At 46.5% G+C, this 27,985-nt stretch overlaps 1 protein-coding gene across 2 annotated transcripts in view; it reads right to left on the bottom strand.

Moving 5' to 3' along the window:
- MFAP5 (microfibril associated protein 5) overlaps positions 1-27,985 on the bottom strand; it is a 49,158-nt gene that overhangs the window by 5,925 nt on the left and 15,248 nt on the right. For both annotated transcript variants that reach the window (XM_077258148.1, XM_077258150.1), the window contains exons 2-5: positions 11,795-11,854; positions 10,626-10,667; positions 1,216-1,245; positions 556-591 (exon numbers count right to left, since the gene is read on the bottom strand). In XM_077258148.1, the coding sequence (XP_077114263.1) occupies positions 556-591; positions 1,216-1,245; positions 10,626-10,667; positions 11,795-11,854 (168 nt within the window). The remainder of the gene's footprint in view (positions 1-555; positions 592-1,215; positions 1,246-10,625; positions 10,668-11,794; positions 11,855-27,985) is intronic.

The raw sequence follows: 27,985 nt of genomic DNA, 5'->3' as shown, positions 1-27,985 counted from the left end.
AATTACCAAATACCAGACATGTTTGGTGTCTCTGTAAACGTAACAAAGATTTCAGTTTATTTATGGGAATCGGTAAATGGTGTAAAAAAAAAAGTTGTGATGATATTTTTTCTCTAGTAAACTCATAAAAAATGTAATAAAAGTGTAACGCTGAGGCCGCAAATTCTGCGTCTTTTTCTACTGCTTTCTTTTCTGCAGGTGTCCTCACCACACAGCACAATAACAATCTTCTCTGATTATTGCCTGTTTCCTGCTTTTTTTTTTTATTCTGCCCTTAAAAATGCAACAGCTTTTTTTAAATTGCTGTTTTTTCTTTCAAGCTCCCTATAGAAACACCAAAACAGCAGAATGCAGCAACGTCTGTAGAGGCACAGAAGCCGGAGATTTCACGGACCGTATGGGACCCTAGGGATGGAATAATGGAGGAAATGCTATCTCTGAGTGGAGTGCCCTTTTAATTTTTTATCAGATTATTAATGTTTTATAGTATTTATAGCATAAAACAGGAGTGGTGTCGGTGCAGTGTATCTTCCCTCACATACGGCGTCTACTCACCTCCAGGGGTTGGAGTCACTTTACTCCCAGCATCATCTGTAAGAGACACAGTTTATGTTATTCTCAATGGACATGAAAATAGATATAAAATAACACACAAAGAAATCCTGCCAGGACCCCCAAAGCCCCCAAGCCGCCACCGTAATGCATCTGAGCCGTATAAAGTCTTTTACGCCCTAAAACAATCTTCATAGCTGAGCACCAAAATCACCATTCGGGCCCCATTCAGGCGGTCGTTTTCACAAATAAAACCCATATCTTTTAAGGACCAGTCCGGAGAGTTGTCTACCACCAGGCTAGTCCGGGTCAGATCCTGTCATCAGGGCGGGATGTTGTGCGCATGCGCGAGATCACCTGCTGCAAACAGATTTTGGGGACATTGAGGAAGACGTCAGTCAGGCCGAGGGGCCGGGGCGTAATTTTACGGGGCCTGAGTCGGGGAAAAAATGTCAGCCGGACTAGTCCAGGCTAATTTGCATATAACAATAAAAGAGATTTTGGCACACATATAAAGATTGTATTGGGACACAAGAACTTTATTAGACTACAGGAACTGGCGATTGGGGCCCTGGGGGTAGATAAATGGGCTCAGACGTGATAATAGTGGGGGGCCGGGTACAGCATCTGCACCGAGGGCCAAGCTCTGACTCATCACCTCACCTGTGTCTGGAGACGTAGTGGCGGTATCATCTGTGTGACAAGAAAAACAAGCCATTACAAGCTGAGTATCGTATAGTATGGTATAATACGGTATAATACGGTATAGTATGGTATAGTATGGTATAAAACGGTATAATACGGAATAGTACAGTATAGTACGGTATAGTACGGTATAATATGGTATAGTATGGCATAGTACAGTATAGTACGGTATAATACGGTATAGTATGGTATAATACCGTATGGTACTGTTCTCTATCAAGAACTGCCATCCCGCTCAGGTCACCCCCACTTTCCACACTTATAGAAACATACAGGCCATTAACACCCAGAAACTTATGAAGAACTTGCAGTCCTCATTGGCCCCAATCTCCTCCATCTCATGTCCTGATTCTGCTCTGAAGCATTACAATGAAACCCTGCAAAGTGCCCTGGATGAAATTGCACCTTCTATACAAAGAACAACTCGGCACAGACGGCGGCAACCGTGGCACATGCTGCAAACATGTTTCCTGCAGCGGTGCTCCAGGTGCGCTGAACGTCTGTGGAGAAAATCCAATCTACCCGAAGATTTCATCCATTATAAGTTCATGCTTAAAACATACAACTCTGCCCTTCACCTCTCCAAACAAACTTATTTCAACACCCTCATCACCTCACTGTCAAATAAACCTAAACGTCTCTTTGACACTTTTTATTCCCTACTCAACCCAAGAGTGCAGGCCCCAACCACGGATCTCCGCGCTGATGATCTGGCCAATTACTTCAAAGAAAAAATTGACCACATCCGACAGGAAATCATCTCCCAATCTCTTCATACCATGCACTGTCCTCCCTCCCCCACTGTATCTAGCTTATTCTCTGATTTTGAACCAGTCACAGAAGAAGAAGTAATCAGGCTCCTTGCATCTTCTTGCCCAACCACTTGCACCAGTGACCCCATTCCGTCACATCTCCTACAGTCCCTTTCCCCTGCTGTCACCTCTCACCTAACAAAAATATTCAACCTTTCTCTCTCTTCTGGTATCTTTCGCTCCTCATTTAAGCATGCCATCATACATCCATTACTTAAAAAACCATCCCTCGACCAAAACTGTGCCACTAATTATAGACCAGTCTCTAATCTCCCCTTCATCTCCAAACTCCTCGACCACCTGGTCCACTCCCGTCTAATCCGCTATATCTCAGATAACTCTCTTCTCGACCCTCTTCAATCTGGCTTCTGCTCTTTACGCGCTACTGAAACTGCCCTCACTAAAGTCTCTAATGACCTACTAACAGCTAAATCTAATGGTCACTACTCCATGCTAATTCTCTTGGATCTCTCTGCAGCATCCAACACTGTGGATCATCAGCTCCTCCTCACTATGCTCCGCTCCATTGGCCTCAAGGACACCGTTCTCTCCTGGTTCTCCTCCTATCAATGTGACCGCTCCTTCACTGTACCTTTTGCTGGTTCCTTCTCCTCTCACCTTCCCCTTACTATTGGGGTTCCTCAAGGATCAGTCCTAGGCCCCCTAATCTTCTCTTCGTATACTACCGCTATTGGACAAACAATCAGTAGATTTGGTTTCCAGTACCATCTCTATGCTGATGACACCCAATTATACACCTCTTCTCCTGTTATCACGCCGACCTTTTTAGAAAACACCAGTGATTCTCTTACCGCTGTCTCCAACATCATGTCCTCCCTCTATCTGAAACTGAACCTGTCAAAAACTGAACTCCTCGTGTTTCCTCCCTCGTGTTTCCTCCCTCTGTGCGGTTCCACCATTACTCCCAAGCAACATGCCAGCTGCCTTGGGGTCATACTTTAGTCTGAGCTTTCATTCACCCCCCCACATCCGCTCACTGGCTCGCTCTTCTTATGTGCACCTCAAAAACATTTCTAGAATTCGCCCTTTTCTTACTTTCGACTCTGCAAAAACTCTTACTGTTTCCCTTATTCATTCTCGTCTGGACTACTGTAACTCTCTACTAATCGGCCTCCCTCTTACCAAACTCTCCCCGCTCCAATCTGTCCTGAATGCTGCTGCCAGAATCATATTCCTCACCAACCGTTACACCGATGCCTCTACCTTGTGCCAGTCATTACACTGGTTACCCATCCACTCCAGAATCCAGTACAAAACTACTACCCTCACTCACAAAGCTCTCCATGGCTCAGCACCAACCTACATATTCTCCCTGGTCTCAGCCTACCACCCTACCCGTGCCCTCCGCTCCACTAATGACCTCAGGTTAGCATCCTCAATAATCAGAACCTCCCACTCCCGTCTCCAAGACTTTTCACGTGTTGCACCAATTCTTTGGAATGCACTACCCAGGATAATACGGGATAATGCGATTAATCCCCAATCCCCACAGTTTTAAGCGTGCCCTAAAAACGCATTTGTTCAGACTGGCCTACCGCCTCAACGCATTAACCTAACTATCCCTGTGTGGCCCATTCAATAAACTTCAACCATAATCAGGCTCCTCACATCATGTTCTCATACACTTTATGCAGTTAATAGCCTCTGTGTCTGTACTGTTACATACTCAGGCCGATAACTGGTTCATGCAGCTTTACATGAACACCCGAGCCTTACACTATGGCTGGTCCGAACAACGAAAGCAATTGTTACCATCCACCTCTCGTGTCTCCCCTTTTCCTCATAGTTTGTAAGTTTGCGAGCAGCAGGGCCCTCATTCCTCTTGGTAACTGTTCTGTGATTATTGTTATGCTGTAATGTCTTTTGTCTGTACAAATCCCCTCTATAATCGTAAAGCGCTGCGGAATATGTTGCCGCTATATACCGTAAATAAAATTATTACTATTATCATAGTATGGTATAATACGGTATAATATGGTATAGTACGGTATAGTATAGTATGGTATAATACAGTATAGTACGGTATAATACGGAATAGTACAGTATAGTACGGTATAATACGGAATAGTACGGTATAGTATGGTATAATACAGTATAGTACGGTATAGTACGCTATAATTTGGAATAGTATAGTATGGTAAACTAGTGTTTGGTAAAAGTTGCAGAGTGACAAAAACAAATAATAATCTTTATTTTTTATATAGCGCTAACATATTCCGCAGCGCTTTACAGTTTGCTCACATTATCATCGCTGTCCCCGATGGGGCTCACAATCTAAATTCCCTATCAGTATGTGTGACACCCCAGGGTCCTGCTTGTCACAGTGACATTGCTTTCCTCACTGGTAGAGTGATGTCACGCTTGGAAGTGATGAAGGATCTCTTTTATCAGGTAATCACAAGCATACAACATGTTCTTAGTCCAGGCCACAAGGGGGAGCTCTGATCCAGCTTTTGGGTGGCTCCCGTATATATATTCTGGTCTGGAGGGAAAGTTAGTTAGTTGGTGAGAGGAGTCAGTGAGTGAAGGCCAGACAGCAGACTGGAGCAGTCTGAGGCAGAGAGTCTGAGAGAGCAAGAGAGGAGCCATGCAGCCACGAGGGTGCTGCAGCTCCTGAAACGAGAGAGAAAGGAAATTAGAACAGATTGTAGAGAGCGTGAAGGAGAAAAGAAGCACAGGCGCAGGGAAGAGCTGAGGAGAAGCTGCGACTGAGCTTCTTCCACGCTGAAGCGCATGAAACCGGTATCCGGAAGACCGAGGTTGTGCAGCAGTCTACGCCTCACAGCAGAAACCGGAGGCCAGCAGATTGCAAGTCCCCCGTCCACCCCACACATGAAGATGCAGTAACACATAGAGCCCGGGTCGTGATAGAGACCCTGTAAAAAGGCTGGAGTTACCTGTTGTACGGGTTAGTGTCCTACCTAAAGGGGGACAGAGAGAATGTGAGGACCTTGTGTGAGGCCTAAGGCAGCAAGGGACTACAACACAGCACTAGAAGGAAGGCTTCCAACTCCACCTGGTAAGGGGGATTCCTGAGACGCTTCCAAGCCGGCCGGACCACCACAAGCACCTGTGATCCGTACCCTGGACTGTGGCTGCGTTGTATCAGTAAAAACGTAAAGAGACTGCAACCCTGTGTCCTCCGTTTCTTTCTACACCACCTACCACTACTACACCGGGAGCCCTGGGGACCCAGCTTCACCTGTGGGAAGCCATGTCATCCTTGCTGCCTCAACATCAGCGCAGAGGACCCCTTTAAACCGCGTCGGTCATCCCTGACCGAATACCACAGGTGGCGTCACGAATAAACTTTATTCACATAACCCCTTTAAAGACATTCCCTTTTATTTGGGCGCCCAGAGCCATGGATCGGGTCGCCGTGACATATCCCTTTAAGTACCGGACCCGGTACCAAGTACCCCATGGCCTTGGCGGGTGTTCCATATATCTTCGGAATGTGGGAGGAAACCAGAGTGCCCGGGGGAAACCCACGCAAACACGGGGAGAACATACAAACTCCTTGCAGATGTTGTCCTTGGTGGGATTTGAACCCAGGACTCCAGCGCTGCAAAGCAACAGTGCTAACCACTGAGACAACGTACAGTGCTAACCACTGAGCCACATAGCAATCTATCAAACGCGCCCGTAATGGATGGATGGATTCTACCGCCACCTGGTGGTAGCTCTTTACACTACAATATCTGATATGTTTTTTTCTCTTAAAAGCGTCCCTTGTGTGAACATCTTTTTAAAAAACGAAAGAGGCAGCTGTACGTCCTAAAGTTAGTAAATTAAATCTTTTTCTAACATAAATTTGGAGATGAAGACTTTAATTATTCAGGTGGCATAATATGTTTTTTTCTTTTTTTTTTAATTTTCAGATAGCATTATTATAAATATAGTTTATATAAGTTTTTTTTATACGTATGTACATACATTACACACAGTATACATGTTAAGCACGAATTGTACAGTATATATACACATTATACAATTATATTAAGCACATATAAAAGTATCACATAAAAATTATAAAAATATATCTTCCTCTAATATCTACCAAAAATCCACTGTGAGTGAACATAACCTTAAAAGTAGGGAGAAAATTTTAGAAATTGTCAAAATTTAGTGATGTACCTGGTCATACGGCTGGGAGAGTTATTTTGTTTCCCCTTCCCACACTCATTTATAGCTATAACTGCAATGAAATATTATTTTTATTTTAAGGTAAACTTATGAAATCTTGTTTTTTGCAAATATGTAACTTTTACATTTATAATAACATATCACGGATTAAGTTAAAAAAAAGTATATAATATAATGATTATGAGAATACTGAATATGACTGGTTTTTTTTTACTGCTTCTTTATTTACAAAAATACTGAGTTTATTGTAAATGTTTTTTTTATTTGTAATAACTTTTAAGCTTTTTTTTTATTTAAAAAACCTACAATGTACTTGCATATACATTAAAGTAATTTGGGCATATTCCATTACATTATGCCTGTAAAAGAGAAAACTATTTAGGTTTTTAGGCAGAGAAAATTGTCCTATACAAATCAGTGCATCCTGGGGCCGACGATTAGTGTGGAAGGCAGAAAAACGAACACAGCAACGTCCTGAGTAGGAAACAACACAGAACAAGTAGTGCAGACAGCCGCAGAACGTACCTGGATTACCTGTTTGTTAGATAATCCCTGCATGTGTTGTGACTATCGAACAACCACGAGACATGCAGCCGCCCGGACTCGAACATATTTTCCGAGAATGCCGAAGACACTTGGTTATCACCCGAGCATGCTCAGATAACACCTTATCCCATAAAAAATAATGTTCAAATCACCCTTTTCCCATTCTAATAATAATAATAAAAAAATATATAAAATTATTATTATTAATAAAATATTAAATAACTTAAAGATGCAATAGAATAATAAGTGACCGTTCACTGATCGATTAAATGATGCAAATTCTTTATTCCATGAAGTGCTGGACGTGGACACAAAAGGCCTCCAGCCGTTCCGTGAGCGCCCACATTTTGTCTGGCCCCATATTGTAGTGCAATGTACTATTGATATATATATAAAATTCCACAATTGTACAGTTTGTGTTTTCAATCCTCACTTTGACTCCCCAGAGAGTATAAATAAAAAGCGTTAACCACACAGAGACGTCCGTTTTTACCGGCAGCACAAATGACAATACAAGTCTATGGGTCCGTGAAAAATGCGGATGGCATCAGTGTACAGTCCGTGTGTCGCCCGTGTGCTGTACGTGTCTAACATTGCAAAATACAGAAAATATGTCATTTCTTTTTCTTTATCTTATGTTTTTTATACCGGAAATACACTGATCACGCTGGTCTGTTTTTTCCAGTACCAGTTTTATATGGACATGTGAAGGGGCCTAAGGCTGCGTGGACAGAAAAATATATAAAAAACATAAAGTTATGGCTTTTGGAAAGGGTTTTGTTTCTCAATATATATTATTGACACGGAATATGTTGGCACTATACGAATAAAATTGATTATTATATTATACAGGTGATTTATTACGAGATGTAATTTTTAAATTGGCCACTAGATGTCAGTGACGTGACAAAATAAAAAATGGCAGCGCAGACAACTAGTATCCCAGAAAACCCACGCGCCTCATCCTCATCCGTTATGTCTAAACATGAAAGGTTAGCTTTTATTCTCCTCTCATCCTCAACTAAAAATATCTGCAGGGCAGGGTAAGAACTCCAGATGCTGGGGTCCGTTATGAGGATACTTTGGATCTTACTGTTAGGACGGCACTTTTTTTCAAATAAATGGCGCCACAGCCGCATTGAACTATACCGGAGTCTGCCGGTACAGATCAAAGCAATGATGAAGGAGAGAGCGTCAGCTGACGCTCCCTCTCCCATCATTCCCCGCTTTGCCACTGACGCTGCGGGTGCATGATGATGTCATCGCGCACTCACTGTGTGCCAGGCATACTATGCGGGCTGTGCTATATACTATGCGGGCTGTGCTATATACTAAGCGGGCTGTGCTATATACTATGTGGGCTGTGCTATATACTGTGCGGGCTGTGCTATATACTAAGCAGGCTGTGCTATATACTATGCAGGCTGTGCTATATACTATGTGGGCTGTGCTATATACTATGCGGGCTGTGCTGTATACTATGCGGGCTGTGCTGTATACTATGCGGGCTGTGCTGTATACTACGCGGGCTGTGCTGTATACTATGCGGGCTGTGCTGTATACTATGCGGGCTGTGCTATATGCTATGCGGGCTGTGTTATATACTGTGCGGGCTGTGCTATATACTATGCGGGCTGTGTTATATACTATGCGGGCTGTGCTGTATACTATGCGGGCTGTGCTGTATACTATGCGGGCTGTGCTGTATACTACGCGGGCTGTGCTGTATACTATGCGGGCTGTGCTGTATACTATGCGGGCTGTGCTATATGCTATGCGGGCTGTGTTATATACTGTGCGGGCTGTGCTATATGCTATGCGGGCTGTGTTATATACTATGCGGGCTGTGCTATATACTATGCGGGCTGTGCTATATGCTATGCGGGTTGTGCTATATACTATATGGGCTGTGCTATATACTATACGGGCTGTGCTATATACTATACGGGCTGTGCTATATACTATGCGGGCTGTGCTGTATACTATGCGGGCTGTGCTATATCCTATGCGGGCTATGCTATATACTATACGGGCAGTGCTATATACTATGCAGGCTGTGCTATATACTATGCAGGCTGTGCTATATACTATACGGGCTGTGCTATATACTATGCGGGCTCTATTATATACTATGCCGGCTGTGTTATATACTATGGGGGATGTGCTATATACTATGCGGGTTGTGTTATATACTATATGGCTGTGTTATATATTATTGGGGGGTATAATATATTCTATGGGGGAGGCTGTGTTATATACTATGGGGGGTACATTATATTCTATGGGGGATACTGTGTTATATACTATGGGGGGGTACATTATATTCTATGGGTGAGGCTGTGTTATATACTATGGAGGGTTGCATTGTATTCTATGGGGGGCTACATTATTTACTATGGGGAGGTGGGCTGTATTATATTCTATGGAGGCTGTATTAGATTTTATGAGGGATTATTGCATCATAGTCTTTGATGGGGCTACATTATATTCTATAGGGAGGTGGGCTGTATTATATTCTATGGGGGCTACATTATATTCTATGGGAGGCTGTATTATATTTATATTCTATGAGGGGTGATTGCATCATACTCTATGAGGGGGCTACATTATACTATATGAGGGGGGCTGCCTTATATTCTATGGGGGGTTACATTATATTGTATGGCGGGGCTGCATTATACTCTGGGGTGGCTGTATTACACTCTGTGGGGTGGTTGCATTATGCTCTGTGGGGTGGCTGCATTATACTATATGGGGGCTGCATTATACTGTATTGAGGACTATGGGGAATACATTATACTATATGAAGAACTATGGGGTGCATTATACTATGGGAAGTGAATTGTACTACATGGGTGACTATGGCGGTGCATTATACTATATGGAGCACTATGAGGAGTGTATTATCCTATGTGGAGAACTGAGCAGTGTATGTTAATATATGGAGGACTATGGGAAGTATATAATATTATATGGAGGACTGAGGAGTGTATTATATTATATGGAGGACTATGGGGTGTGCATTTTACAATATGGAGGACTGTGGTGCACATTATAATATATGGAGGACTATGGGGTGTATTATACTAAACAAGCAAAATGCTGCCTATTCATCGAGTGATTGGATTGTTTATGCCGGAACAGAAATCCTTGTTCTCAGCAGCACATCGCCGGTGTAAACTGTAGATGTGCTGCTGGTAACATGATACTGTATGGTGATCTGTTAGTGATCTATTAGTGATCGTTCTGTCCCAGATGGTGGAAAGAGGCCGGGAAACAAGCGTTGAACGATTTCAATATTGTCGATCACACTCATTTAGCGGCCTGAACTCAGCGCTTGTAAATACAGCAGAAATGCTCCTGTGTGATGTCCAATATGTTAGTATTTGTAATTGTAAACTTTGCCTAGGGCCCCATTTTGCCTAAAACCGGCCCTGCCACTATGGGGGGCTCACTGGTATTCATCATTGAGCATTGTATAAATCCCTTTGCAGTGAGCGCCCCCTTGTGGTAGCTACTTGCAGTTTTTTTGTTTCAAAACCACCGAATGTAAAAATGTGTGATGTACATATAGAAAGTCAGTGATGGAGGCAGAAAGAAGGGCAATTCACTGCTGTGAAAAGGGAATGCATGACCAAAGACAGGAATGTGCGCTGCCTCAAGCCTCAGCAAGTTTCTGGACTCATGACAATATACGGGAGGCGTAACGTTTCTGCCTCTGGAGATCATTAAACCCTACAATGTGCATCAAGGAAGGAAGATGAGGGCGCTGCACCTAATGGATAACGCGTCACCGGGTGACGGCAGCAATTCACAGCATAGCTCAGATTAGATCAAACTCACCCGAATTTCTCCGGACGACCACATTCCCCAGAGCCGGCAGAACTGCGGGACACAAAGAGATAGGACACCCATCAGCCATTATGTAATGTTATGTGCTAAAAATGACATTACCGGGGCATGAGGAGCAGAAAACCTCAGTATGATGATGATGGATGCCCTCAGACAAGGAGAGAAAAGAGCAGAACCGCCCCTTTAATGCAGAGCCAATCATTCTGATATCATTTCAAAAAACTGACCGTCACATCCAAACATAGACTAAGTGTGAACAGGTGCTGAACTTAGAGTCACCAACTCATATACAGTCAAGAAAATAAGGCAGCACACTGCAGCGCTGAAACATGCAAACATGAAACATGAAAACTGAACTGCATTACTGCACTAGAAATATGAAAAATGAGAGCGTTTAGCGCATAAAAATGGCCAATTTTATGTGTACCTGGTAGCCACTTTAGGGCATCTCTCGTATACCAGGTCCTACGCTTTCCTTTCCTCGCTGAGAATAAACGTCTCCATGTGAATGGGCACCTGTGAAAACCTCTTCTTAGACTAACATTCTCTCTCACTGTGGAGGGGTACTGGACCTGTTGCGATTAAAACACCTGTGGCTAGGAGGTTCACACTTAGTCTATGTTTGGATGTGACGGTCAGTTTTTTGAAATGTATTCTTTAGCCTTCTGACCGAGCACTCCGCCTCCTAGCCACAGGTGTTTTAATCGCAACAGGTCCAGTACCCCTCCACAGAGAGAGAGAATGTTAGTCTAAGAAGAGGTTTTCACAGGTACCCATTCAGATGGAGACGTTTATTCTCAGCGAGTAAAGGAAAGTGTAGGACCTGATATACGAGAGATGCCGTAAAGTGGCTACCAGGTACACATAAAATTGGCCATTTTTATGCGCTAAACGCTCTCATTTTTCATATTTCTAGTGCAGTAATGCAGTTCAGTTTTCATGTTTCATGTTTGCATCTTTCAGCGCTGCAGTGTGCTGCCTTATTTACTTGATTGATCATTCTGATATCGTCATACCTGGTTGGATTATCTTGCAGCTATATGACGGATTATCAGATTGTCGAATTAAAGGATTTTTGCATTTTTTGCACTTCTTAGCACAAACCTCAGATTTGTATTGTAAGTTTCAGGTCTACAGTGAGACCCCAGTATAATACTCACCGACGGCCAAAACTGTGAGGAGCAACAGGCAGCAATGACGAGTGTTCAGTCCTGGCATCTCTGCCGAGAGGAAGCAACATTACACACAAGTATACACATATTGTATACAGTGGGGGAAATAAGTATTTGATCCCTTGCTGATTTTATAAGTTTGCCCACTGACAATGACATGAACAGTCTATAATTTTAAGGGTAGGATAATTTTAACATTGAGAGATAGAATATCAAAAATAAAATCCAGAAAATCACATTGTATAAATTATATACATTTATTTGCATTTTGCAGTGAGAAATAAGTATTTGATCCCCTACAAACCATTCAGAGTTCTGGCTCCTACAGACCAGTTAGACTCCTAATCAACTCGTTACCTGCAGTAAAGACCGTTGTCTTACATAGTCACCTTTATAAAAGACTTCTGTCCACAGACTCCATTAATCAGTCAGACTCTAACCTCTACAACATGGGCAAGACCAAAGAGCTTTATAAGGATGTCAGGGACAAGATCATAGACCTGCACAAAGCTGGAATGGGCTACAAGACCATAAGTAAGACGCTGTGTGAGAAGGAGACAACTGTTGGTGCAATAGTAAGAAAATGGAAGAAATACAAAATGACTGTCAATCGATATGGATCTGGGGCACCATGCAAAATCTCACCTCGTGGGGTATCCTTGATCATGAGGAAGGTGAGAGATCAGCCTAAAACTACACCGGGGAACTTGTTTATGATCTCAAGGCAGCTGGGACCACAGTCACCAAGAAAACCATTGGTAACACATTACACCGTAAACATACCTCCCAACCGTCCCGGATCCCGCGGGACTGTCCTGATTTTGACAGTCAGCCCCGGGATCCCGGGAGGGACATTAGTTGTCCCGCACTGGTTGGGAGGTGTACATATCACCCAGTCCCTGAGCCCCTGCACCCGCCCGCAGAGAACTGCAGCATATTGGCTGCTCTGTGCGCATAGGCTCAGGACCTGTGAAGTCACAGGATGGGAGGAGTCAGGGGGTCACATGATCGGGAGGACCTCCGTGTACAGGACTCTGCTGGTTGTCATGACGCTGGAAGGTCAGCATGTGTGAGGTCAGGAGGTGTTTACAGTGTGGATGTAGCAGAGCCGTGTGTGTACAAGGTGTATGGAGCAGAGCCGTGTGTGTACAAGGTGTGTGGATCGGAGCAGCGTGTGCAATGTGTATGGAGCGGAGCCGTGTGTGTATAAGGTGTATGGAGCGGAGCCGCATGTACAAGGTGTATGGAGCGCAGTCGTGTGTGTATGAGGTGTACGGAGCGGAGCTGTGTGTGTACGAGGTGTACGGAGCGGAGCCGTGTGTGTGCAAGGTATATGGAGCAGAGCAGCGTGTGCAATGTGTACGGAGCGGAGCCACATGTGCAAGGTGTATGGAGCAGAGCCGTGTGTGTATGAGGTGTACGGAGCGGAGCCGTGTGTGTATGAGGTGTACGGAGCGGAGCCGTGTGTGTATGAGGTGTACGGAGCGGAGCCATGTGTGTGCAAGGTATATGGAGCAGAGCAGCGTGTGCAATGTGTACGGAGCGGAGCCGTGTGTGTACGAGGTGTACAGAGTGGAGCCGTGTGTGTGAGGTGTACGGAGAGGAGCCGTATGTGTATGAGGTGTACGAAGCGGAGACGTGTGTGTACGAGGTGTATGGAGCGGAGCTGTGTGTGTACGAAGTGTATGGAGCAGAGTCGTGTATGTACAAGGTGTATGGAATGGAGCGGAGTCGCATGTGTACGAGGTGTACGGAGCAGACTCTGGCTGTCAGATCGGAGCAGATATTGCTCCTCGCTCTGACACTGACTGGCACAGGAGACACGGAGGTCTTTATCAGTGGCGTATCACAGCTGCAGCGACATGAGCAGTCAGCGGCACAGCTGGATGACACCATTCAGCGCCGTGGGAGTGGAAGCTGCCGGCTGCTGCGAGGGAGCGTGGTGAAAGGTGTCTGTGTGTAGTGATGGAGAAGGCAATGATGGGGGTGGGGTAACCATGTGTGGCCATTATACTGTACCCAGCATTATGTGTGGCCATTATACTATACCCAGCATCGTGTGGGGCCATTATACTGTACAGAGCATCATGTGGCGCCATTATACTGTATGGACCATCACGTGGGGCAAGTATACTGTACGCAGCATCATGTGGGGCCATTATACTGTATGGACCATCACGTGGGGCAAGTATACTGTACGCAGCATCATGTGGGGCCATTATACAGTATGGAGCGTCGTGTGGCCGATGGCCATTGTACAGTATGGAGCGTCGTGTGTGGCCATTGTACAGTATAGAGCGTCGTGTGTGACTACTGTACACTATGGAGCGTCGTGTGTGGCCATTGTACAGTATGGAGCGTCGTGTGTGGCCATTGTACAGTATGGAGCGTCGTGTGTGGCCATTGTACAGTATGGAGCGTCGTGTGTGGCCATTGTACAGTATGAAGCGTCGTGTGTGGCCATTGTACAGTATGGAGCGTCGTATGTGGCCATTGTACAGTATGGAGCGTCGTGTGTGGCCATTGTACAGTATGGAGCGTCGTGTGTGGCCATTGTACAGTATGGAGCGTCGTGTGTGGCCATTCTACACTATGGAGCGCCGTGTGTGGCCATTGTACAGTATGGAGCGTCGTATGTGGCCATTGTACAGTATGGAGCGTCGTATGTGGCCATTGTACAGTATGGAGCGTCGTGTGTGGCCATTGTACAATATGGAGCGTCGTGTGTGGCCATTGTACAGTATGGAGCGTCGTGTGTGGCCATTGTACAGTATGGAGCGTCGTGTGTGGCCATTGTACAGTATGGAGCGTCGTATGTGGCCATTGTACAGTATGGAGCGTCGTGTGTGGCCATTGTACAGTATGGAGCGTCGTGTGTGGCCATTGTACAGTATGGAGCGTCGTGTGTGGCCATTCTACACTATGGAGCGTCGTGTGTGGCCATTGTACAGTATGGAGCGTCGTATGTGGCCATTGTACAGTATGGAGCGTCGTATGTGGCCATTGTACAGTATGGAGCGTCGTGTGTGGCCATTGTACAATATGGAGCGTCGTGTGTGGCCATTGTACAGTATGGAGCGTCGTGTGTGGCCATTGTACAGTATGGAGCGTCGTGTGTGGCCATTGTACAGTATGGAGCGTCGTGTGTGGCCATTGTACAGTATGGAGCGTCGTGTGTGGCCATTGTACAGTATGGAGCATCGTATGTGGCCATTGTACAGTATGGAGCGTCGTGTGTGGCCATTGTACAGTATGGAGCGTCGTGTGTGGCCATTGTACAGTATGGAGCGTCGTGTGTGGCCATTGTACAGTATGGAGCGTCGTGTGTGGCCATTGTACAGTATGGAGCCTCGTGCGTGGCCATTGTACAGTATGGAGCGTCGTGCGTGGCCATTGCACAGTATGGAGCGTCGTGCGTGGCCATTGCACAGTATGGAGCGTCGTGCGTGGCCATTGTACAGTATGGAGCGTCGTGCGTGGCCATTGTACAGTATGGAGCGTCGTGTGTGGCCATTGCACAGTATGGAGCGTCGTGCGTGGCCATTGTACAGTATGGAGCGTCGTGCGTGGCCATTGTACAATATGGAGCGTCGTGTGTGGCCATTGTACAGTATGGAGCATCGTGTGTGGCCATTGTACAGTATGGAGCGTCGTGTGTGGCCATATTTTTTTGTTCATAATTATTGTTAACGAAACATTGTGATCAGAAGTGCTAAATGGGTGTGGTTGGGGCGTGGCTAGTTGTGAAATGGGTGTGGGCTAAAATTTGCCACGGCGCGCTACACGCGCCGCTGACTTTGTCCCTCTTTCCCTTCCTTGAAAGTTGGGAGGTATGCATAAAGGTTTAAAATCCTGCAGTGCCGGCAAGGTCCCCCTGCTCCAGAAGGCACATGTGCGGCCCGACTGAAGTTTACCAATGAACACCTGGATGATTCTGTGAGTGATTGGGAGAAGGTGCTGTGGTCAGATGAGACAGAACATGAGGTCTTTGACATTAACTCATGTTAATGTATATACATAGAGCACACACATATATTACACATGCGTAGTGTACACATATACATATTACACCTTCATATAGTGCACACATACAGTATGCACATTACACATGCAGATACATAGTGCACACATATACACATGCAGATACATAGTGCACACATGTACTGTACATATTACACATGCATAGACATAGTGCACACATATACACATTACACATGTATATACATAGTGCACACATATACACATTACACATGCATAGACATAGTGCACACGTATACACATTACTGCCTGCCTCCATTGCAGTCTTGCTCTGTGCCATCATTACCTTTGAGAACAATGACATGAGGTCAATGGAGCATCTGTACCCGGGCGTGTGGCTCGTAGCCCAATGTTGTGCTGTTTGACGCTTTATTCCTGGAATGTGATGTCTAGTGTCCCTTGCAGTACAAAATGGATAAATCATGGAACCAGTGGTGCGTCCATTTCTCCAGTATCCAAGGTACAGTATGTTATACTATAGAAATTCTGGGGCATTTCAGAGAAAACATGCTTTGAATAGGGACTATGCATTTTGAATGACCAGTCTGGGGAGGGTCCACAATGAGGTCTCTCCACCCCATTCCCGTTGACTGACAGATCTCTTCCTATGTGTGTTTGGGGAACTGTTAGGGATAGAGATGAGTGAACCTTTCAAGATTCGGTTCGGTTCGGTTTGTCGAATGTCCCGATGGAGACCCAACTTGTAGTCCTCGCATTTAAAAAAATAGTTTGTAACATCAGCAGCAGCAGAAGCAACAACAGATGCAGAATCCACAACAAAGGTGTCACAGACTGCAATAACGCGAGATCAATGCATGACACTAAAAACAGCACCATCGCTGTGACTGGGGTGAAAAAGTTATTGGAGAACCATGACTTGTTCATCTTGATGATAGTTAGGCGGTCTACACTTTCAGGGGATAGCCGGATGCGCTTATCCGTCAGGACACAACCAGCAGCACTAAAGACACGTTCTGAGAGAACACTTGCTACCAGGCATGACAAAACCTTCAAGGTGTGACTGGTGAGCTCAGGCCATGCTTCCATTTTTGAAGACCAAAATGCAAAAGGGTTCAAATTCCCCCTGATGGCATTGATACTGAGCTCGAGATACTCCTGCACCATCCTCTCCAGTCGTTCACAATGTGTCAGACTTTTACTCTGTTCTGCATGGGCTGGTCTAAAAAATTATGTGTGAAACGACTCACAGAAATTGCTTCTGCCACTTACAATGCTGCTGCTAATGTTTTTTTGACAACTCGATGTTCCCGGGGTTGGACGTCTAGAACTGCGATATACACTGTGTGCCTCACTGCTGTCTTGGGTAAAACCAGTCTTAAGATTGTCTACAAGTGTGTTTCAATACTCCAGCATGCACATGCCCCTTTCCAGGGGAGGAGGCATCTGGAAAAATTTACTCTTGTACCGTGGATCTAACAGAGAGGCAGCCCGGTAGTCAGCACTATTTCTAATCCTAACAATACGGGCATTTTGTTGCAGATAGTGCAGCAGAAAGGCACTCGTGTGTCGGGCGCTTCCATGAAGTCCATGGTGTGTTGCTGGAGGCAGAGGCGTAGCTAGGGTTTTGGTTCAGGGGGGGCGAAGCTTCTGAGTGGCCCCTAACCAGGTAACCTTGATTACAGCTGGGTGATGCGCCCTAATACTGGAGGAGAACCTCAGCAGATGACCGCGCTGTTACTGAAGATAATCTCTATATAACGACCAACATTGATATTACCGCCATATGGTCAGTGGTAGATACCAGCCCTACAGAACATATGAGATCACAGCACAGTTACAGATAATGACTTACCGCTGACGTTCTTTCTGATGGAATCGTTCACTTTTCTCATCTGGCCCAGAACGAAATGACAGCTTCTCCAGCCAGGACTCGGCTGCAGAGAATACAACAAAGACACATTTCACTTCTCACATTCTAGCCCCATCATCATCTATTCCCAACCTGCACAAAATCCTCATCCTGCTGATACCCCAAATACTGAGCCGCTGCTGCCGTATGTGTCCCTATTACTGCTCCTGATACCCCAATACTGAGCCGCTGCTGCCGTATGTGTCCCTATTACTGCTCCTGATACCCCAATTCTGAGCCGCTGCTGCCGTATGTGTCCCTATTACTGCTCCTGATACCCCAATTCTGAGCCTCTGCCGTATGTGACCCTATAACTACACCTGATACCCCAATACTGAGCCGCTGCTACCGTATGTGTCCCTATTACTGCACCTGATACCCCAATACTGAGCCGCTGCTGCCGTATGTGTCCCTATTACTGCTCCTGATACCCCAACACTGAGCCGCTGCTGCCGTATGTGTCCCTATTACTGCTCCTGATACCCCAACACTGAGCCGCTGCTGCCGTATGTGTCCCTATTACTGCTCCTGATACCCCAACACTGAGCCGCTGCTACCGTATGTGTCCTTATTACTGCACCTGATACCCCAACACTGAGCCGCTGCTGCCGTATGTGTCCCTATTACTGCTCCTGATACCCCAACACTGAGCCGCTGCTACCGTATGTGTCCTTATTACTGCACCTGATACCCCAATACTGAGCCGCTGCTGCCGTATGTGTCCTTATTACTGCACCTGATACCCCAATACTGAGCCGCTGCTGCCGTATGTGTCCCTATTACTTCCCCTGATACCCCAATACTGAGCCGCTGCTGCCGTATGTGCCCCTATTACTGCTCCTGATACCCCAATACTGAGCCGCTGCTGCCGTATGTGTCCCTATTACTGCACCTGATACCCCAATACTGAGCCGCTGCTGCCATATGTGACCCTATTACTGCACCTGATACCCCAATACTGAGCCGCTGCTGCCATATGTGACCTTATTACTGCACCTGATACCCCAATACTCAGCCTCTGCCGTATGTGTCCCTATTGCTGCCCCTGATACCCCAATACTGAGCCGCTGCTGCCGTATGTGTCCCTATTACTGCCCCTGATACCCCAATACTGAGCCGCTGCTACCGTATGTGTCCCTATTACTGCACCTGATACCCCAATACTGAGCCGCTGCTGCCGTATGTGTCCCTATTACTGCACCTGATACCCCAATACTGAGCCGCTGCTGCCGTATGTGTCCCTATTACTGCACCTGATACCCCAATACTGGGCCGCTGCTGCCGTATGTGTCCCTATTACTGCCCCTGATACCCCAATACTGAGCCGCTGCTGCCGTATGTGTCCCTATTACTGCACCTGATACCCCAATACTGAGCCGCTGCTGCCGTATGTGTCCCTATTACTGCACCTGATACCCCAATACTGAGCCGCTGCTGCCGTATGTGTCCCTATTACTGCACCTGATACCCCAATACTGGGCCGCTGCTGCCCTATGTGTCCCTATTACTGCACCTGATACCCCAATACTGAGCCGCTGCTGCCGTATGTGTCCCTATTACTGCACCTGATACCCCAATACTGAGCCGCTGCTACCATATGTGTCCCTATTACTGCCCCTGATACCCCAATACTGAGCCGCTGCTGCCTTATGTGTCCCTATTACTGCACCTGATACCCCAATACTGAGCCGCTGCTGCCTTATGTGTCCCAATTACTGCACCTGATACCCCAATACTGAGCCGCTGCTGCTGTATGTGTCCCTATTACTGCACCTGATACCCCAATACTGAGCCGCTGCTGCCGTATGTGTCCCTATTACTGCACCCGATACCCCAATACTGAGCGGCTGTTGCCGTATGTGTCCCTATTACTGCACCTGATACCCCAATACTAAGCCGCTGCTGCCGTATGTGTCCCTATTACTGCCCCTGATACCCCAATACTGAGCCACTGCTGCCGTATGTGTCCCTATTACTGCACCTGATACCCCAATACTAAGCTGCTGCTGCCGTATGTGTCCCTATTACTGCACCTGATACCCCAATACTGAGCGGCTGTTGCCGTATGTGTCCCTATTACTGCACCTGATACCCCAATACTAAGCCGCTGCTGCCGTATGTGTCCCTATTACTGCACCTGATACCCCAATACTGAGCCGCTGCTGCCGTATGTGTCCCTATTACTGCACCTGATACCCCAATACTGAGCCACTGCTGCCGTATGTGTCCCTATTGCTGCACCTGATACCCCAATACTGAGCCGTTGCTGCCATGTGACCCTATTACTACACCTGATACCCGAATACTGAGCCGCTGCTGCCGTATGTGTCCCTATTACTCCACCTGATACCCCAATACTGAGCCGCTGCTGCCGTATGTGTCCCTATTACTGCACCTGATACCCCAATACTGAGCCGCTGCTGCCGTATGTGTCCATATTACTGCACCTGATACCCCAATACTGAGCCGCTGCTGCCGTATTTGTCCTTATTACTGCACCTGCTGTGTGGTTCTATGTGCCCTCTAAATTCTAAAGCACCCCTCTATAATATAGTAATGCTGGGCACAAGTGCCCTAGAAAACAGTGCCTATATTTTGTCCCCTAGAAAGTAATTTTGCCCTGTGTGCCCACTTTACATTTAATAATGTCCCGAGTCTCCCCCCTGTGCAGCTTCCCTATGCACAGTGTGATGCTCTCTTATAAACAGTATACTGACCCCTTAGTAGCCTCCAAACTGTTTGATGGCTCCAACACTGTAATCCCCACACTGTATGATGCCCCTCTAGATGCCCCTCTAGATAGCCTCTTTATAGTATAATGCACCAGATAGTCCTCAATATACTACAATGTACCAGATAGTCCTCAATATAGTATAATGTACCAGATAGTCCTCAATATAGTATAATGCACTCCCCATATGCCTACTCTATATTGCATAATGCACTCCCCATAGGCAGACTCTGTAGTATAAGGCAGCACCCCATAGGCAGACCCTTAAGTATGAGGTAGCACCCAACAGGCAGACCCTGTAGTATAAAGCAGCACCCCCTATAGGCAGACCCTGTAGTATAATACAGTACCCCTATAAGCAGACCCTGTAGTATAAGGTAACACCCCTATAGGCAGACCCTGTACTATAAGGCAGCACCCCCATAGGCAGACCCTGTATGATAAGGCAGCACCCCCATAGGCAGACTTGGTACTATAAGGCAGCACCCCCATAGGCAGACCCTGTACTATAAGGCAGCACTCCTATAGGCACACCCTGTAGCATAAGACAGTACCCCCATAGGCAGATCCTGTAGTATAAGACAGCACCCCCAATAGCAGACCCTGTAGTATAAGGCAGACCCCCCATAGGCAGACCCTGTAGTATAAGGCAGACCCCCATAGGCAGACCCTGTAGTATTAGGCAGACTGCCCATAGGCAGACCCTGTAGTATTAGGCAGCACTCCTATAGGCACACCCTGTAGCATAAGACAGTACCCCCATAGGCAGATCCTGTAGTATAAGACAGCACCCCCAATAGCAGACCCTGTAGTATAAGGCAGACCCCCCATAGGCAGACCCTGTAGTATAAGGCAGACCCCCATAGGCAGACCCTGTAGTATTAGGCAGACTGCCCATAGGCAGACCCTGTAGTATTAGGCAGACCCCCCATAGGAAGACCCTGTAGTATTGGGCAGACCCCCCATAGGCAGACCCTGCAGTATAAGGCAGACCCCCCATAGGCAGACCCTGTAGTATAAGACAGACCCCGCCATAGGCAGACCCTGTAGTATTAGGCAGACCCCCCATAGGCAGACCCTGTAGTATTAGGCAGATCCTGTAGTATTAGGCAGACCCCCCATAGGCAGACCCTGTAGTATAAGGCAGACCCCCCACAGGCAGACCCTGTAGTATTAGGCAGACCCCCAGAGGCAGACCCTGTAGCATTAGGCAGACCCCCCATAGGCAGACCCTGTAGTATTAAGGCAGACCCCCATAGGCAATAGGCAGTCCCTGTAGTATTAGGCAGACCCCCCATAGGCAAACCCTGTAGTATAAGGCAGACCCCCCATTAGGCAGATCCTGTAGTATTAGGCAGACCCCCCATAGGCAGACCCTGTAGTATAAGGCAGACCCCCCACAGGCAGACCCTGTAGTATTAGGCAGACCCCCAGAGGCAGACCCTGTAGCATTAGGCAGACCCCCCATAGGCAGACCCTGTAGTATTAAGGCAGACCCTGTAGTATTAGGTAGACCAGGTAGTATTAGGCAGACCCCCCATAGGCAGACCCTGCAGCATTAGGCAGACCCCCCCATAGGCAGACCCCCATAGGCAGATCCTGTAATATAAGGCAGCACCCCTTAAAATAAATAAAAAAAATACTCACCTCTCTTCTTCCTGGTCCTGCGCTGCTCTGAACTCCTGCTTGTCTCCTGACAGCGGGCGCCGGGCAGTGACGTCATCGCGCCCCGTCAGCGTCGCCGACGTCAGTCATTATTGCAGTCAGCTGTATCGGCTAAATGCCTGTACAGCTGACCCTGCGATGACAGGCGGGGGGCCCTGTTATGAACTATACTTTTTGGCTCCTGTTATGACCCCAATGGCGAGGGTCTCAGAGGAACGTGGAAGTCTGCAGAATACAAAAATCCAGCTCATAGGGCAGTGGTAGCTGGGTTGACCATATATCTACTCCTAACGCCAACACTAGAAGTAGCCGGGGATCATTCCTACGTTGATTCTAGATGACACGCTCCAGCCGGAGAATCTAGCTACCCCTAGTAGAGGAAAACAAAAGACCTTTCTTGCCTCCAGAGAAGGGGACCCCAAAGCTGGATAGAAGCCCCCCACAAATAATAACGGTGAGGTAAGAGGAAATGACAAACACAGAAATGAACCAGGTTTAGCACAGAGAGGCCCGCTTACTGATAGCAGAATAAAGAAAGGTAACTTATATGGTCAACAAAAACCCTATCAAAATCCACACTGGAAATTCAAGAACCCCCGAACCGTCTAACGGTCCGGGGGGAGAACACCAGCCCCCTAGAGCTTCCAGCAAAGGTCAGGATATATATTTGGAACAAGCTGGACAAAAATACAAAACCAAAACAAAATAGCAAAAAGCAAAAAGCGGACTTAGCTGATATAACTGGAACCAGGATCAGTAGACAAGAGCACAGCAGACTAGCTCTGATAACTACGTTGCCAGGCATTGAACTGAAGGTCCAGGGAGCTTAAATAGCAACACCCTTAACTAACGACCCAGGTGCGGATAAAAGGAATGACAGAAAAACCAGAGTCAAAAAACTAGTAACCACTAGAGGGAGCAAAAAGTAAATTCACAACAGTACCCCCCCCTTAGTGAGGGGTCACCGAACCCTCACCACGACCACCAGGGCGATCAGGATGAGCGGCATGAAAGGCACGAACTAAATCGGCCGCATGAACATCAGAGGCGACCACCCAGGAATTATCCTCCTGACCATAGCCCTTCCACTTGACCAGGTACTGAAGCCTCCGCCTGGAGAGGCGAGAATCCAAGATCTTCTCCACCACGTACTCCAACTCGCCCTCAACCAACACCGGAGCAGGAGGCTCAGCAGAAGGAACTATAGGCACAATGTACCGCCGCAACAAGGACCTATGAAATACATTGTGAATAGCAAACGACACAGGAAGATCCAGACGAAAAGATACAGGATTAAGGATTTCCAATATCTTGTAAGGCCCAATAAAACGAGGTTTAAATTTGGGAGAGGAGACCTTCATAGGAACAAAGCGGGAAGAAAGCCATACCAAATCCCCAACGCGTAGTCGGGGACCCACACCGCGGCGGCGGTTGGCAAAGCGCTGAGCCCTCTCCTGTGACAACTTCAAGTTGTCCACCACATGATTCCAGATCCGCTGCAACCTATCCACCACAGAATCCACCCCAGGACAGTCAGAAGGCTCCACATGACCCGAAGAAAAGCGAGGATGGAAACCAGAGTTGCAGAAAAAAGGCGAAACCAAGGTGGCGGAACTAGCCCGATTATTAAGGGCAAACTCAGCCAACGGCAAGAATGTCACCCAATCGTCCTGATCAGCAGAGACAAAACACCTCAAATAAGCCTCCAAAGTCTGATTGGTTCGCTCCGTCTGTCCATTAGTCTGAGGATGGAAAGCAGACGAAAACGACAAATCAATGCCCATCCTACTACAAAAGGATCGCCAGAATCTGGAAACGAACTGGGATCCTCTGTCTGACACAATATTCTCAGGGATGCCGTGCAAACGAACCACGTTCTGGAAAAACACAGGAACCAGATCGGAAGAGGAAGGCAGCTTAGGCAAAGGAACCAAATGGACCATCTTTGAGAAGCGATCACATATCACCCTGCGGTGTTCAGGAGTCATGCACATGGTAACCTGTGTCCAATACTGCGGTTTATTTGCTGCCAATGGCGTAGCATCAATACCCCTAAGAGGAATAGGATTTACTGTTGTGAATTTACTTTTTGCTCCCTCTAGTGGTTACTAGTTTTTTGACTCTGGTTTTTCTGTCATTCCTTTTATCCGCACCTGGGTCGTTAGTTAAGGGTGTTGCTATTTAAGCTCCCTGGACCTTCAGTTCAAGGCCTGGCAAACTGTTATGACCCCAATGGCGAGGGTCTCAGAGGAACGTGGAAGTCTGCAGAATACAAAAATCCAGCTCATAGGGCAGTGGTAGCTGGGTTGACCATATATCTACTCCTAACGCCAACACTAGAAGTAGCCGGGGATCATTCCTACGTTGATTCTAGATGACACGCTCCAGCCGGAGAATCTAGCTACCCCTAGTAGAGGAAAACAAAAGACCTTTCTTGCCTCCAGAGAAGGGGACCCCAAAGCTGGATAGAAGCCCCCCACAAATAATAACGGTGAGGTAAGAGGAAATGACAAACACAGAAATGAACCAGGTTTAGCACAGAGAGGCCCGCTTACTGATAGCAGAATAAAGAAAGGTAACTTATATGGTCAACAAAAACCCTATCAAAATCCACACTGGAAATTCAAGAACCCCCGAACCGTCTAACGGTCCGGGGGGAGAACACCAGCCCCCTAGAGCTTCCAGCAAAGGTCAGGATATATATTTGGAACAAGCTGGACAAAAATACAAAACCAAAACAAAATAGCAAAAAGCAAAAAGCGGACTTAGCTGATATAACTGGAACCAGGATCAGTAGACAAGAGCACAGCAGACTAGCTCTGATAACTACGTTGCCAGGCATTGAACTGAAGGTCCAGGGAGCTTAAATAGCAACACCCTTAACTAACGACCCAGGTGCGGATAAAAGGAATGACAGAAAAACCAGAGTCAAAAAACTAGTAACCACTAGAGGGAGCAAAAAGTAAATTCACAACAGGCTCCGTCTTGTGGTCACTAGCGGTATGGCTCTTGGATACTCTTTCCCCAGGTTGGTAGTCACCTGGTTCGTTAAGACTCTGGGTGTTTCTATTTAAACTTCCTGGAGTCTTAGTCCATTGCCTGGCATCCATGTAATCAGTCCTTGTCTGGTTGCTCTTGTCTACTGGTCCTGATTTTTGCAACATAAGCTAAGTCCTGCTTTCTTGTTTTTTTTGTTATTTGTATTATTTTGTTTTTTGTCCAGCTTGTTCATAATGTGATTCCTGATTTTGCTGGAAGCTCTAAGGGGGCTGATATTCTCCCCCCATACCGTTAGTCGGTACGGGGGTTCTTGGATATTCAGCGTGGATATTTTTGTAGGGTTTTTCGCTGACCACATAAGTCCGCTTTCTATATTTCTGCTATTATTTAGTGGGCCTCTCTTTGCTGAATCTAGTTCATTGTTGTGAATTTGGATTCTGGGCTCCCCCGGTGGCTACTGGTGGAATTGAACTGGTGTCTTCATCTTCTCTGTTCACCTGTTCCCATCAAGATGTGGGAGTCGCTATATAACCTTGCTGCTCTGTTAGTTGCTTGCCGGTCAACAATGTTATCAGAAGCCTCTCTGTGCTTGTTCCTGCTCCTAGACAACTACTAGATAAGTTGGACTCTTGTCCATGTTTGTTTTTGCATTTTGTTCCAGTTCACAGCTGTAGTTTCGTTACTGTGTCTGGAAAGCTCTTGTGAACGGGAATTGCCACTCTGGTGTTATGAGTTAATGCCAGAGTTTTAAAGTAATTTCTGGATGGTGTTTTTTGATAGGGTTTTCAGCTGACCATGAAAGTGTCCTTTCTGTCTTCTGCTATGTAGTAAGTGGACCTCAAATTTGCTAAACCTATTTTCATACTACGTTTGTTATTTCATCTCAACTCACCGCCAATACATGTGGGGGGCCTCTGTCTCCTTTCGGGGTATTTCTCTAGAGGTGAGCTAGGACTAATATTTTCCTCTGCTAGCTTTATTTAGTCCTCCGGCTGGGCTGGGCATCTAGAATCAACGTAGGCATGCTACCCGGCCACTGCTAGTTGTGCGTTAGGTTTAGTTCATGGTCAGCTCAGTTCCCATCTTCCAAGAGCTAGTTCCTATATATGCTTATGCTATGTTCTCTTGCCATTGAGATCATGACAGTTTGACCGGCCCGCAAAGTGTTAATTGTTTGGGCTGAAGCAGGAGAAAAAGAAGTGTTGAAGGGAAATTTTTTTTTTTTTTTCCCCTCAGAGTTTGGCTGCCTAGCCCTTAATTGCTGTCTAGCTGCTTCTTATCTCCTCTTAACCCTTGAATGGCTCTGTGTCCACCTGTTTGTAATGGATCTTCAGAGTGTAACTGCAGGTTTGAATAATCTCGCCACGAAGGTACAAAATTTGCAAGATTTTGTTTGTCATGCACCTGTATCTGAGCCGAGAATTCCTTTGCCGGAATTTTTCTCGGGGAATAGATCCGGGTTTCAGAATTTTCGAAATAATTGCAAATTATTTTTGTCTCTGAAATCTCGCTCTGCCGGAGACCCTGCACAGCAGGTCAGGATTGTGATTTCCTTGCTCCGGGGCGACCCTCAAGACTGGGCTTTTTCATTGACACCAGGGGATCCTGCGTTGCTCAATGTGGATGCGTTTTTTCTGGCCTTGGGGTTGCTTTATGACGAACCTCATTTGGAGCTTCAGGCAGAAAAAACTTTGATGTCCCTATCTCAGGGGCAAGATGAAGCGGAAATTTACTGCCAAAGATTCCGTAAATGGTCTGTGCTTACTCAGTGGAATGAGTGCGCCCTGGCGGCGACTTTCAGAGAGGGTCTCTCTGATGCCATTAAGGATGTTATGGTGGGGTTCCCTGTGCCTGCGGGTCTGAATGAGTCCATGACAATGGCTATTCAGATCGATAGGCGTTTGCGGGAGCGCAAACCAGTGCACCATCTGGCGGTGTCCACTGAGAAGTCGCCAGAGAGTATGCAGTGTGATAGAATTCTGTCCCGAAGCGAGCGGCAGAATTTTAGACGGAAAAATGGGTTGTGTTTCTATTGTGGTGATTCTACTCATGTTATATCAGCATGCTCTAAGCGCACTAAAAAGCTTGGTAAATCTGTTTCCATTTGCACCTTACCGTCTAAATTTATTCTATCTGTGACCCTGATTTGCTCTTTGTCATCTATTACCACGGACGCCTATGTCGACTCTGGCGCCGCTTTGAGTCTTATGGATTGGTCCTTTGCCAAACGCTGTGGGTATGATTTAGAGCCTTTGGAGACTCTTATTCCTCTGAAGGGGATTGACTCCACCCCATTGGCTAATAATAAACCACAATACTGGACACAAGTAACTATGCGTATTAATCCGGATCACCAGGAGATTGTTCGCTTTCTGGTGCTGTATAATCTACATGATGATTTGGTGCTAGGATTGCCTTGGCTGCAATCTCACAACCCAGTCCTCGACTGGAGAGCTATGTCTGTGTTGAGCTGGGGATGTAAGGGGGCTCATGGGGATGTACCTGTGGTTTCCATTTCATCATCCATTCCCTCTGAAATTCCTGAGTTCCTGTCTGACTATCGTGACGTCTTTGAAGAATCCAAGCTTGGTTCGTTACCTCCGCACCGAGAGTGCGATTGTGCCATAGATTTAATCCCGGGTAGTAAATACCCAAAGGGTCGTTTATTTAATCTGTCTGTGCCTGAACATGCTGCTATGCGAGAATATATAAAGGAGTCCTTGGAAAAGGGACATATTCGTCCATCGTCATCTCCCTTAGGAGCCGGTTTTTTCTTTGTGTCAAAAAAAGACGGCTCTTTGAGACCATGTATTGATTATCGGCTTTTGAATAAAATCACTGTTAAATATCAATACCCATTGCCGTTGCTGACTGA

The sequence above is a fragment of the Ranitomeya variabilis genome, chromosome 4, assembly GCF_051348905.1.
Source record: "Ranitomeya variabilis isolate aRanVar5 chromosome 4, aRanVar5.hap1, whole genome shotgun sequence".
NCBI classification, from domain to species: Eukaryota; Metazoa; Chordata; class Amphibia; order Anura; family Dendrobatidae; genus Ranitomeya; species Ranitomeya variabilis.
This window is presented reverse-complemented; position numbering and strand designations above follow the sequence as displayed.